This window comes from Phragmites australis, chromosome 6, assembly GCF_958298935.1.
Source record: "Phragmites australis chromosome 6, lpPhrAust1.1, whole genome shotgun sequence".
Lineage (NCBI taxonomy): Eukaryota > Viridiplantae > Streptophyta > Magnoliopsida > Poales > Poaceae > Phragmites > Phragmites australis.
The window spans coordinates 10497893-10511002 of record NC_084926.1 but is presented as its reverse complement, the minus strand read 5'-3'; the positions used below and the strand labels follow the sequence as shown (position 1 = coordinate 10511002).

Below are 13110 nucleotides of genomic sequence, written 5' to 3'. Positions count from 1 at the left end.
AAAGGCCAACGGTAAAACTTGATTGTTCCCGTCAACCCCAATAGCAGTAAGGATCTGTCCTATGAACTTACCGGTAAGGAAAATGCCGTCGATGCACAGGATAGGCCGATAATACTTGAAAGCTTCGATACATGCCCCTGTTACAAAGAAACATCTCTTCATGACGTACTTATCAGGTTTAGACAGCAATGTGTATTTATCAATATCGTAATACGTCCCTAGGTTCTTTCGAGCAATGGTCTGTAACAAATGTAGCAGGTTGTCATATGATGTTTCGTAGGTCCCAAACCTTATCTCAATTGCCTTCCTATTTTCCCTTTATGTCTTGTTGTAGCTGATAGTGTACTTGTACTCCTCAATTTGCCTGATTATGGATCCTAGTTTGTAGTTCATGTTGTTTACAATCTGGCTGTACATCACATTGGCGACAAAGGCTAAGGTGATATTCCTGTGGCTGAGCTCAAGTTCATTCATCATGCAAGTGTGATCGACCACAATCGACACCTCCCAATAGTCAACCCACTTCCCCTTCAAGTTGTGCACCCGCCACGGGCAACACTCATTCGTGCACTTCACATCATATTCCTTCTTGCTTGACTTGACAACATAAAACTGTCGTCGAAGCAAGGTCACCCGTTGAGTCACAACATTCTTCATGGCCTGACTGGTAAGATACCTATCAGCTTGAGTCACCTCATTCTGTGTATACTCCCAGGCCACTTGATTCCCCTCATTCACCACAAGGTTGTTGAAGTTTTGATTATTCCAGTCCATAGGAACTGGAGCATCGTCCTCATCATCTGAGATGTCATACTCATGAGTTTCATCAGCCTGAAGATCATCCCGCTCTATCTGTTCAATTAGAGAAGAGATTCGTTCATCTCGTTTGCCTCATCGGTCGGTTCAGTTAGATAATTCGATGAATGTGCACCATCTAAATCGACATCTTCATCATACTCTTCCTTATCACCCTCCTCCTTCGCGTACCCTCCACCCTGCATCTCCCTAACTGTGTCCTTATTCTTTCATTGCACAAGCAACATAGAAGGCCAACCTCTGTGCACAACATCATGCAGGTACTCTTCCACACTTCATCTTCCCAGAGCGGGAACACATCCCAGTATACACCTTCTCTGAAACGGTTGCCCACAATGCTAATGGTCATCTCTTTAACCCCGGGGTCTATTTTGAAACTCTATATCAACTAGGCATACAAGCGTCTGACACTTTTATACATTGGTCTGGATATACCCCTATCCTTTGACTTAAATACGGATAGTACTACCCCTTCTGGACCATATAAGATTTTACTGTCCCCGTAAAAAATCCTTAACTGTCACATATCCAACATACCTGACAACTATCAATAAAAATTATAACATTATTACGACAAAACAGAAAGAATCATATTAAACTACATCTAAAATGCAAAATTCATAACAAGCGTAGCCCAACATGTAATCTATACTGCAACAATATATTCCCGATTCGCTATATCAAACACATCTAAATCCTACATATATCATATCAATTATGACTACGCTATGTCTAAATCCTACATCTAATACATAACATATGTCTAAATACTACATCTAATTGCTAAAATATATGTATAAATATGATCTAATTGCTGAACTATATCTAACCCTAATTCTAAAACTATGTCTACATTTTAACATACGTCTAGTGGCTATCCTACCAGGTCTATAAAATAAAATCTAGATCTAACATCTAACCTATGTTAAAACCTAGCATTAGTTACTATCCTACCGGGTTTGTTAAAAAAATAGGAAAAAATTACCTCTTTTTTCCAATAGGGCTTCGCCGCACAAATCTCCCTCCCCTCCCTTCCCCTCTCCTCTCGACTGAATGGGAATAAAATGAGCTATTGACGTTGGCAGGACCGACCACACGGGACTAAATACTCAAAAGATCTCGCCCGTTGGACGGGTGATACCTTTTGGATGAGTCTGTGCGCGTTGCAGCCATGAAGGTCTCGCCCGTTCAACGGGCAAGACCAAGTTCTCGTGCACTGAACAAGCAAAACCTTTCTCTCTGCGGTCATTAAATTCGCTTGCAACCGGGCCCATAAAGTCTCAACGGGCGAGACCTTGTTCTCGCCCGTTGAACGGGGATGGTAGGGTAGACCTCATTATTTTTTAAGTGGACATGTATTCTTAAAATATTATATATATATATATATATATATATATATATATATATATATATAGACACACACACACACACACACACAACATCACAAAAAGTTAAGGTTTTCCGAACAATGTCACTACAACTAAGCCCAATTGCCCACTAACAAAAAGATTAGAGAGCTCCCGAGACAAACTAAGCTTTTCCTAGGTAAATTGGGCCTAAACTAACACCCTCATCCTCCAGGGTGTATGTAACACCCAGTTTAAAGGAACAAAATCAGATACAACATATATATATTAAGAATAAGTTTCATACACACGTTACATTATCAGTATATCATTACTATAACATCATAACTTATTATAAAAGGATCCGAGGGTCTAGAAGAAAAACAAAATGGAAAAGAAAACTCCAGCGTCAGAGAGTTTTCCATCTTTCATAAACGTCAACCAGAGACACACCAGCCTAGAAAAGAAGCTCCAAGTCGAAGTCATCTACATCGAAGAATGTAGCTTCATTAACGGCTTCTGATCAATAGTAGAATGCAAGAAAAGAGAGCAACGAGTGTGAGTACATAATGTACTTCGCAAGTGAAAGGAAAGCATGATATGAGGCTTAAGTCAAGAAAAGACTAGATATGAAGCAAAACTGAATTATTTTTCTGTTGAAAATCCCATGGAAAAATCCATGGACCCGTGGACCACAGTCAGAGGGTCGGACGATGCTTATCTCACCTAGCTCAGCTCCGGCCTAGACAACGGCGACAGCAAGTTGGGCACAACGGCGCACGGTCGGAGCGACGACGGTTCAACGTGCGAGTGGTCGCGGAGCTCCGGCGAGTGGCGAAACACGTCGACCAAGTGATGGCGAAGTCATTCGACGGATCACCGAGCATCGGGGAGGGCAACAACGGCTTGGCAACGATGGTGGCCCTCGGCGGTGACCCGAGCATGGTGCAGGGGCTCCTAGGCGGCAGTGAAACAAAGAAAAGTTGGGGGGAAAGTACGATGGAGCAAGGGAAGGCTCGGTCAGGGATCTAATTGGGCTTTTATAGACCAAGTTAAAATTGCCAGCGGGTTTAAAGCTCCAAAGAAACTTTCGATTTAGGGGGTTTAATCCATGCAAAATAGTCAGATTGTGGGAGAACTCAATGAATTGTCTTCATTCTAGCTTTCATTTGGCATTAACGTGCACGGAGACGAGTGAATTTGGCTCGGAAATGGACGGTGAGAGAGAGAAGAGGCAACAGCAGAGGGGAAACCGTCGGAGGTGGAAGAAAGTGAGCTAGCTCGGGCGTGGCTTGGTAGCTCGACGTGGTCCCACATGACAGAGAGAGGGATGAGAGAGAGGGAAACAGGGCGTGGCCCAAGCAGGGGAGGGAGAGAGAAGGTGGTCTGAACCAGGCCGAAAGGAGAGGAGGGGAGAGAGATGTTTGGGCCATATTGAGAGAAGAAAAAGGCCCGAAAAACTTTAGAAATTAGGAAAAAAATTATTTTTGAACCATTTCTACAAGAAATTTTGAACGAGCGCCTTCTGGCAAATTTTTACAAATATTTTTCCACACACAAAACCTATTGAATATATCAAGCATGAATATAACCTATGATAAATTAAATTTAGAAATTAATTTCCTTCTAAATTGAATAAAATCTCCTACTCCTATTTAATTCTAGAAAAAATTTAAACTATTACGAAAATTGAAAATTTTAAGGTGTTACAGTGTCTGATGAAGCGTTGATCCACAAAAAAATGTATTGCAAATATCAGGATCAAAATCATTCATGATGCATGGCACGAAATTTCTAACTGCACATTATTCACACATGTGGATAAACTTCGCTTCATTTACTTGAATCAAAATTACTTGTTCCTCTTTTCCATGGCGAAAAAGGGCTATAATTTCCACATCCACATAACTAAGAGTATATCTATAAACAAATGATTCTAGTTCTCTACAAGATACAAATAAGAGTGTACAATATACAAGTGTATAAACAATGACTTCTCTGACCTTTTGGCAGCCCTTCCTTGGTGCAAACAGGAAGAACTTATGAGGCAGATCACTACACCTCTGGTCCCGAAGCAAAGAGGTTGACAAGGCCCCGGCAAGCTTGGACAGATACCTCACACGCCTGAAAAATCTCTCCATCCAAGTTCCAGACACTTTCATCATGTGATGAGATAAAGGTAAATGCTGGTGTCTGCAGAAGATGGGAGCTTTATTAAATTCAAAAACATGGAAGTAAACGTGAGAAAAAGTCACTACCTTATTATGTTCAACAAACTTGAAGCTCAGCGGGTCTGAACCCTTCTTGGTAAATTGTGTTAGATGCCTGCAGATAAAACACCCTGGTCAAAAACATACGCTATATATAGAGATGAACAAAATCGACAGGCTGATTTTTTTCAATGAATATAAAAGAAAGAATTTTTAGTTTGTGAATAGTAAGAGTAAAATTGGAAATAAATTTAAACTATATTTTAGTCTTAAGGTTGCACTTCCGTCATGCCTTAAGGTTCACTCATGTATACAGACAACAGATATGAAAAGGTTTCAAATCCCAACTCGAGCAGAGTTAAATAGTTTCTCAGGAATTAGCTTGTGATCGTTTTTATCTTTTGCTGAAAAGCAACTTTCGAATCAAACGTGCTCTGAAGTCTGGAAGAAGCTGGACCATGGACTTAGCAACATTTCACTCACCACAAGTAAAGGGGAAGAGGGCAGTCTCTGACGAGCAGAAGATGAAGAAAACCATCCGAGAGGTGTGCGTCGGCCACCAGGCCATCAGGGGCTCTCTCATTACGACATGAAATGACAGCTGCACCAACACTGAGAAAACGTCCTTTGGACCAGACCCACTTCGAGTTCTCGTATATTGTTCTGGAGCTGCCTGGAATCTCATCTTCTAAATATTGTCCAAATGTTGAAGTCTCTTTGCATATAAGGCAATTTGTTCGGCAGATAATTTTGTGAGGTCTCTTCTGACGAGATTGTACTGGTTGTGCTCCAGTTACAACATCCTCTGCTGACGTTGTAAGTGAATGAGTGTTTTGAGTCTGAAGAAAAGCAACTTTTGCCTCATATGATCTGAAAAATGACCAGAGATTGTTAACTTGCAACAAATTGAAGTGACAATGTTACTATAATAGTAAACATTAATCACCTATGCTTCAGAAAGACCATTGTTCCAGAAAAGTCATAACGCGCAGGACCCATCCATCGATAGTTTTCGCTCTCCCTGATAACTTCTCCATAAAAGCCATATCTACAAGCAAAGTAGAGGCCATCAGCAACTATGCAAAAGATGGCCTAATTCGCAGTAGAGGAATCCACAAAAATGGTCACTTCGATACAACAACAACAACAACAATAAAGCCTTTGTCCCAAGTAACTTGGGGTAGGCTAGAGATGAAACCCACAAGATCTAACTAAAAAGATGGTGAGAAAACAATAATGATAATAAAGATATTAGTAATAGTAAAAAAATAAAAGTAATAACGGTATAAGGAGACTGATGTATAAGTTATGGTCCTATTACGTGGATTGTTAACTTCCACGCGCTTCTATCTGTGTATAGTTCTTTGGGGATATTCCATTCTTTCAAGTCTTTTTTTACATACTTCTCTCATGTTAGGTTTGATCGACCATTGCCTCACTTCGTATTATCAGCTCGCCTCAGTATCCCACTATGCACAAGTGACTCTGGAGGCTTCCATTGGATATATCCAGACCATCTCAACCAATGTTGGACAAACTTCTCTTCAATTGGTACTACCCCTACCTATCACATATATCATTATTTCGGATCCGATCCTTTCTTGTATGGCCACAAATCCATCACAACATATGCACCTATGCTACACTTAACTATTGGACATGTCGCCTTTTAGTTGACCAACATTCAGCATCATACAACATCACGGATTGAATCGCCGTCCTATAGAACTTACATTTCAGATTTTGTGGCACCCTCTTGTCACAGAGGATGCTAAAAGCTTGACGCCATTTCATCCACCCGGCTTTGATTCTATGACTAAAATCTTCATCGATATCACCATCCCTCTGTAGCATCGATCCCAAATATCGAAAGGTATCCTTCTTGGGAATCACCTCTCCACAGATACTAACACATTCTCCCTCATGCTTAATATCACCAAAATCGCACTTCATATACTCGGTTTTGGTCCTACTAAGTCTAAAACCTTTCGATTCTAAAGGTTACTTCCATAATAGACAGAAAATAGGCTAAACTCTCTGTAGCTTCCCAAACTAAATGCCCTATTACTTTTTCCTTTACAATGGTAAAGGCCCTATTACAAGCTTATGTCAAAGTTGTTGCAGGATGCCTGTGCTAGCACATCATTTAAGTAGTTGACCAAGGATCAGCAATCAAACTCATCGATTTATCAATCTTACAATTAATATAATCACAAGCTAATTCTTCTTTTCAGGGATGCAGCAGGTCAAAGCCCTTCGGTTAGTAAATTATATTAGATATAAATACGAAATTGTGCAGGGTTATTCACACCAGATAACTGTACTATTTCCTAGAGGCAGTAGCATACCCTGCAAATGACGCTGCATAACGTACAGTAGGTATGACCTCATCTGTTGGTCTACTTTTCCATCTGACTACTTGAGCTATATCAAGTGATATCCTTCTGCCAAGAATAATAAGCAGAGCAGAGGTCACAGGATCTCGCTCCCCTGTTGTGCTGCAAAGACCAATAGAATTTTAACCATTAGCGAAAAACTGGAATTGATGAGTCCATACTCTGTACACAACAACAGGGCTCAATAGTTTGTTAGCAAGAGCCAACAAATGGTTATATTGTGCATGTGTTGCTGGAATTAAATCGACATTAAACTGAACATAAGAAATTATCCGAGATACATAAATGTTCTGAAAGAGCAGCCCAGTGCTACTTTGGCAACCTTACCAATCGCCATATGTTTGCTCAATGTGAACTACAGATGGTGATACAGTGATAGTGGAAGTGTCCAGTAGCAAAAATGACCATAACTATCTCACATGCTTCAGTGAGAATTAATGGAATGCAACAATAATCAATGATCGAAAAAATGAGGTAACCATTACCGATAAGTATTCTAACACTACCTGAGAACAATAGCATCAGTTGAGCCAGAAGGAATTATGCCAAGCCTAAACCAGTCGTTCGGAAAGGAGACTAAATGATCCTGATCTGCAGTAGCATCGAGTGAATATGAAACAGAAGCTCTCTATTTTTAAGTCAGTGAACCTTAAATCTCAGCAGTTTTAAGATAAGCAGGACCATCAAATTAGAATTATTCACTGACCTCCATTGCATGGTTCTTTACTACAATCTGCAAGAAAAAACAACCAAAATACTTACATGAGAAATTTCCTTAAAGAATATGCATGGCATGTAAACCAACAGGAACATACTTAATGATGGCATCTCAAGTCCTGTAGGTTGCGATGTCGAAAGAAGAGGTTCATGGTCATCACATGTATTCGAATTCCCTGGAAACGTGACATTTAGATAATTTGGTGTGGGCATATCGTTTATCCCATTCCTTGTCTGTCCTTCGCAGTTCTCAGTGCTTCCAAAATATCCGAACCCCTCGGGAGTTGGGGGATAAGAAGCCTTGAACCTTGAACTTAGTATCCCATTCAGAATTTCATTAAATAGACCATCACCGCCCTAAAAATGTAAAGTATAAAAACAGTTTATGAGTAAAAATGAGAGTTCCTTCTTTTTTTAACAGTAGTTGTTTTTCTCTTAACAGAACTTTTATGGGCTGGGGGGTTGTAGCCTGGGGCTGCTCCTCGACAGGAGGATGAGGCCTCTGCCTCGTCTCCCCGGAGCTTTGGTAGATGGAAACTTATATGCAAAAACTTGACAATATACAGGAAGTAATATCCAGTGAGATCTTAACAAGTGTTCCTGTGTGGCTAGCTAAAAGAGTGCTCAAACGCTACTGATTTTACAAAGGAAAAAATCCACTCTACCCCCCTGAAGTATCAAGAGAGTCTATTTAACCCCCTAAAGTATTATTTGGTTTATTTAACCCTCTGATATTGCTCTGATCTTGCAATACCAGCTCACATCACCTCTTTGGCTGGTTTCTAGAAGTAGTTTTGAGGACAAGACAGCCATTTGTCACCAAGTTGTTTCCACGGTGGCTCCCACAGTCCCACATCACAACATCTTCTACCTCCAGCCCCCATCTCTCTCTCGCTCTTTCTCCCTCCTTTCAACCAATACTGCAACTGGAATCCCTTGATTCCAGCTGCAGACCAGCCCGCGGTTCTCGGCACAGTGCAACAGGTATGAGCACGCACACGGTGACGCTCTCAGGAGCCGGCTGCCTTGAGTGCTCGTCAGCGACCCGCCGTTGCTCCAGCCAACGGAGTGAGCGCACCACTTGTTCCCGACCATGAGGAGCACATCCACAACGGTACCTCATGCTCCAAGGTCTGCAATGTCCCGACGACATACACATGCATTTTTGGGGCAAAAATCTTTTGTGGTGAAATCGATTGTCATTGCTGCCTTTTGAGAGGAATTGATGGTCATGGGGAGTAATAGTAATGAGGGTGGAAGCTTAGAGTCGATGCTGCTGCATCAGTAAGCTTCATTACGGCATCAAAATTGAATTTTGGCATGCTTGGTCCTCTTGATTTGTAGTTGCATGCAGGTTGCAATTTTTTTGGAATTTCTCGGGGCTGCCTCGACCCATGCTTGTCACTCAGGATCCTATTGGAGGGACAAAGCAAATCAAGCCCCCTTATCTCTGTTCTCCGTTCCTGTTTCTCTCTATGTTCCTCTCCGGTGTCTTGCAGGGAAACATGCAGCAGCAACATGCAGGGCCCTCCAGTGACGCAGAGACAGTGCATGAGCAATGGCGAGGATCAGGCTGCATGAGGAGATGGTTGTGTGAGGGGACGGCTGACAGCAAAGGGACAACCTCACCTCACTGTCGTTGGAGCTCACTTGGAGAGAGAGATAGAGATAGAGGTGATATGGAAGACTATCTCATGTGGCAGGCCACGTGGCAATACCATTGTCCACATCATCAGAACCGCTAAGAGAAACCAGATTAGGGGGTATATTGAACTGGTTTTTGAACTCTAGGGGGTTAAGTAAACCAAAAAATACTATAGGGGGTTAAGTAGACTCTCATGATACTTCAGGGGTGGTAGTAAAGTGGACTTTTTTCTTTTACAAAAGGAGATAATCAAAACCAGCAAACGATTAGTGCATTTTTACAGTCATACATATGCTAGCTAGTTCTAGTTATAAGAAGTTGGTACATGCATTCTACCCTTAATTTTTTAATCAGTATCCTATATTGCAGAACAAACTATTCATGATGATTAAGCATGACCATTATCACACCTCCCCCATAAATTAGGGGAAATATAAGGATAGTCCAGCATATAATTGGAATAAATTAGGGAAAATATAAGGAGATAATAGTCCAGCATATAATTGGAATTTAACTGTCCTACCACTGCAACAACCCCATCAAATGTCTTGAGTTCTTTATCTGATAATAATGCTAGTGTGTCGTATGCATGCCCTGCTCTCTCTGTCACAATTACCTGAAACAAAAATGAGGGGTGAACATAAGTCGGAGCACTGGGTTGTTGTTCATAAATGGGCAGGGAATTCTGATGTCACAAAATCATAAGAAATAAAAATTCAGATATACACATTATGTGTTCATATCAAACTCTTATAGAATTTCTGCTTTCACCAGAAACAAGTTTACCTTCGTTTTTACTTTCGCTCTATCAAATAATGGAGCAACTGTTTCCCAATTTCTGGGCCCTCTACCTTTTCCACATAATGGATGAACAAATACCTACAATGTGCGGAAGAGTTAGCAATATCACTAATAAGAGACAAATGATGAGTATGAAATAGCCATAGCATGTTTGCTGAAGTGCTATGGTGGTCAAGAGTAGAAGAAATGCATCATATCTACCATGAGGTTCTTTGGTCTATCCCCTTCATTGTTTATGCATGCCATGAGATGCTCAAACCAATTTTTGCAGGTATTCAGGTCTTTGTGACCAAAAATATATTCACAAGGCAACAATGGAGAAGGACGTTTTCTTGTTCTCGTAATCCCATGCACGACAAATCGGTGCATCTGCATGAGCATCAGATTTTGTTAGAGAGGATATACTTATAGTGTAAAAGAATTTTTATAATGCATTATCTGATAGGAAGCAGTTTTCCAACTCCAGGAACACCTACTCCCTACATGTATATCAGAACATGGAGTCTACGAGTACATAAGATCACCTAGTTGGTATATGTAATTTTTAAGCATACTCCTCGTTATGAGTGTATTAATTTTTGCGCAAACTAGGCTGAAACTATGGACACCCCTGCAAATTTTCACTCAATTCGCAAACGAATTGTGTTACAATTAGTAGATAAATATACTGTTAGTGATAAAAGGAGTATATCAAGTTTGTTTAAGTAGCGTATCAGAGGTGGGAGTAGGGGAGTAGCTACACACAGAAGTAGGATGGAACTAACCTATCAAATATTGGTTGGCAGAAACATTTGATGCACGTTGCAGAAAAATGAGGCTTGTAAAATAACCAGAAGGAATGCTATAACCTCACTATTTTTCTTGCCTTGAATGGCAGTTCTTGTATTCCAAGCTCCACAGATAGGACCCTTATCAAGCAGCTCTATGGCATAAACATCTGAAAACTTGATTTTGTTGTCTAATTTAGGCTGCAGGTTAAAGGATGACCAACATGAAGAGGCCAGTTCCTGTAAAATGTAGCAAGATGAGCATAACCACATTGGTACATAGCAAAAGGAATATCATAGCCTACAAAGGCTACTTCTGCTCGAAAGAAAACCTTAGATTATCCAATATTTTTTGGATACTTAATGGTGCCCAAGATGGTGATCCTGTGCACAATCTCTATTTGAGACCAAAACAGCTAATCAAGTACTCGTTATATGCAGAAAAGTGGACTGTTGTAAATTCGTAACGATGCTCATCTTCCCCACCCCACCCAACCTATCCATTATCCACCCTCCAACTCTTCGATTCAGCACCCACAGCTACAAATCTCCAGCCCTGCCACACAATCCGACCCAAGCAGACACAAAGCCCTTCCAATCAAGCGTCACGAGGAGGCTTAAACCCCTAAGATCCAAAATTAGCATCCGGAGAACAAGGTTAGGAGAAAGGCCATCACGGGACCGGGGCGTACCGGGTGGAGGGGCTGGATGGAGAGGCCATCGTGGCCGATGGTTACGGCGACCTCCCCGACACCGCCCAGGAACAGCACCTCGCCGTCGCCTTGCATGGCCTCTTCGACACGTTGCCCAGCTCGTGCTTGTGTGGGTATCCTTTTCTTTTCCGTTGCCGGTGCGCTGCTTGTGCTTTCGGTGGGGAGGGAAAGAACCGAGGAACGGACAGGATGGACACGGAAAAATGCTTCCTTTTGCGGTTGGATTCGTACGCCTGCGACTGCGACTGCGACTGGGTCCATTTCGGTGGCTATTGATGGAAACCAGAGAATCGGAGTCACGCGTCTGCAGCGGGAAGCAAATTTTACATACCTGTTTTTATGAGAGATCTCTTATTTATGATGATATTTGTTTATTATTTTTTATTTTTAATTTAATTATTAAATTACAAGATGAATAACGTGTATGAGGTTTCACGAGAGTTTTTCTGGATATAGTACTATAAAATTTGCTTTCGTTGGAGTGTGGCTATTTAAGATTGAGACGTGTGGTTTGGTTGTTTCGTCTCTGACTATTTATTTGTGTTAAATAGTATTAGCCTGCATAATTTGATATAGTAATTTTTAATAATTAATTTGTTATAGTAATTTTTTAAGAATTAATTTGTTATCGTAATTCTAAAGACAATTTGGTAGAAACCTGTCTCAGGAGACTTGCCATATCAACTATTCATGTTAGCCTCCTCTCCTCCGTAGGTAGATCCTCTTGTTTCACTTTCTTTTGGCCCATCACCCTATTCTTACGGCACATGAATTCTCTCCCCTCCCATGCTGTCATCTTCCCGGTGCTTCCATCGATTATGCGCCAACCTCTTATTCTATGATATGTCACGGTGTCACCTTCTACCTTCACGCAATTGCCGATCCGTTAGCCTCTCCGAACTCTTCTTTCTGTCTGTGCTCGAGCAACTTGATGATTAAAAGGCTATAGTGTTTGAGGGTTTTTTTTCACGAACCATTTAATTTACTTGCAAAACGAATATGAATTTTCCATCAATATTGTGTTTTGCTTGGAAATCGCAACTTATTTTCCGAGGGACCTGGAAATAGCAACCGGTGAATAGTGGTGCCAATGGTGTAAGATCTAGAATACAGATTAGATGCGGTGAATAGAATATTTCAAGATTAATTGTTTAGCAATTAAATAAAGCTTGCAGAATTTAAACTAGAGATCACTAAAGCAATATAAATCAACTAGAATATGTTAGATTTGCAATTCTAGAGTGATATACAATAATTTATTTTCTATCAAGATAAATTGTATGAATGTAAATAGTGTAAGAGATGACACAAATTTTATCTCGTGGTATCGGTGATTTGTCAATCACCTCAAATCAACATTTAGCTGAGTTCAAGTTTTTAACTGCTCATCTATCAAGTATGTGGTTCTCACAATAATAATAACTTGATCTTAAATCGAAATAGAACAATGAATTACTCAATATCTCGATTTCATTAGAGTAGCACTTAACCGCTCTAGTGAGACGTATTAAAAACCTCTCACAATCACCACTATGGCTCCTTCACAAACATCTTTGAAGGGCATCAACATGCAATCACCTTCAAGACATCTAAAAGATGACAACCTTCGAGAGTAACAAGTCAACGACGATTGCTTGAATTATCACTAGTGTCACAAAGCTCAACTGCTACAATGTAATACCCTAAATGCTCTCGCACC

The 13110-nt window shown here is 40.8% G+C and overlaps 1 protein-coding gene across 7 annotated transcripts; it reads right to left on the bottom strand.

Moving 5' to 3' along the window:
• Positions 1-2433: 2433 nt before the first annotated feature.
• On the bottom strand, positions 2434-11600 carry LOC133921621 (ceramide kinase). 7 transcript variants are annotated; one of them, XR_009910305.1, is made up of 14 exons: positions 11391-11600; positions 10780-10938; positions 10133-10300; positions 9917-10009; positions 9654-9746; positions 7584-7842; positions 7475-7501; positions 7275-7359; positions 6721-6870; positions 5319-5420; positions 4856-5242; positions 4421-4487; positions 4166-4355; positions 2434-2681 (listed from the first exon to the last, which is right to left on the bottom strand). XR_009910305.1 is itself a non-coding variant. In XM_062366576.1 (13 exons), the coding sequence occupies exons 3-13, from the start codon at positions 10298-10300 to the stop codon at positions 4218-4220; spliced, it is 1569 nt and encodes a 522-aa protein (XP_062222560.1). In that variant the 5' UTR covers positions 10696-10938; positions 11391-11599; the 3' UTR covers positions 3981-4217. The 7 variants fall into 7 exon arrangements, 5 of the variants coding, with proteins under 5 accessions (XP_062222560.1, XP_062222556.1, XP_062222561.1 ...); XR_009910304.1 differs by having other exon boundaries at positions 2434-2648; XM_062366576.1 differs by lacking the exon at positions 2434-2681 and having other exon boundaries at positions 3981-4355; positions 10696-10938; positions 11391-11599.
• Positions 11601-13110: the final 1510 nt, after the last annotated feature.

Coding starts and splice junctions, on each gene's coding strand:
- LOC133921621 (XM_062366572.1), bottom strand. CDS start 11,486: ATGCAAGGCGACGGCGAGGTGCTGTTCCTGGGCGGTGTCGGGGAGGTC. Junction 9,747..9,916: donor GAGCGAAAGTAAAAACGAAG/GTAAACTTGTTT, acceptor TTTTTGTTTCAG/GTAATTGTGACAGAGAGAGC. Junction 6,871..7,274: donor ACTGATGCTATTGTTCTCAG/GTAGTGTTAGAA, acceptor TGGTCTTTGCAG/CACAACAGGGGAGCGAGATC.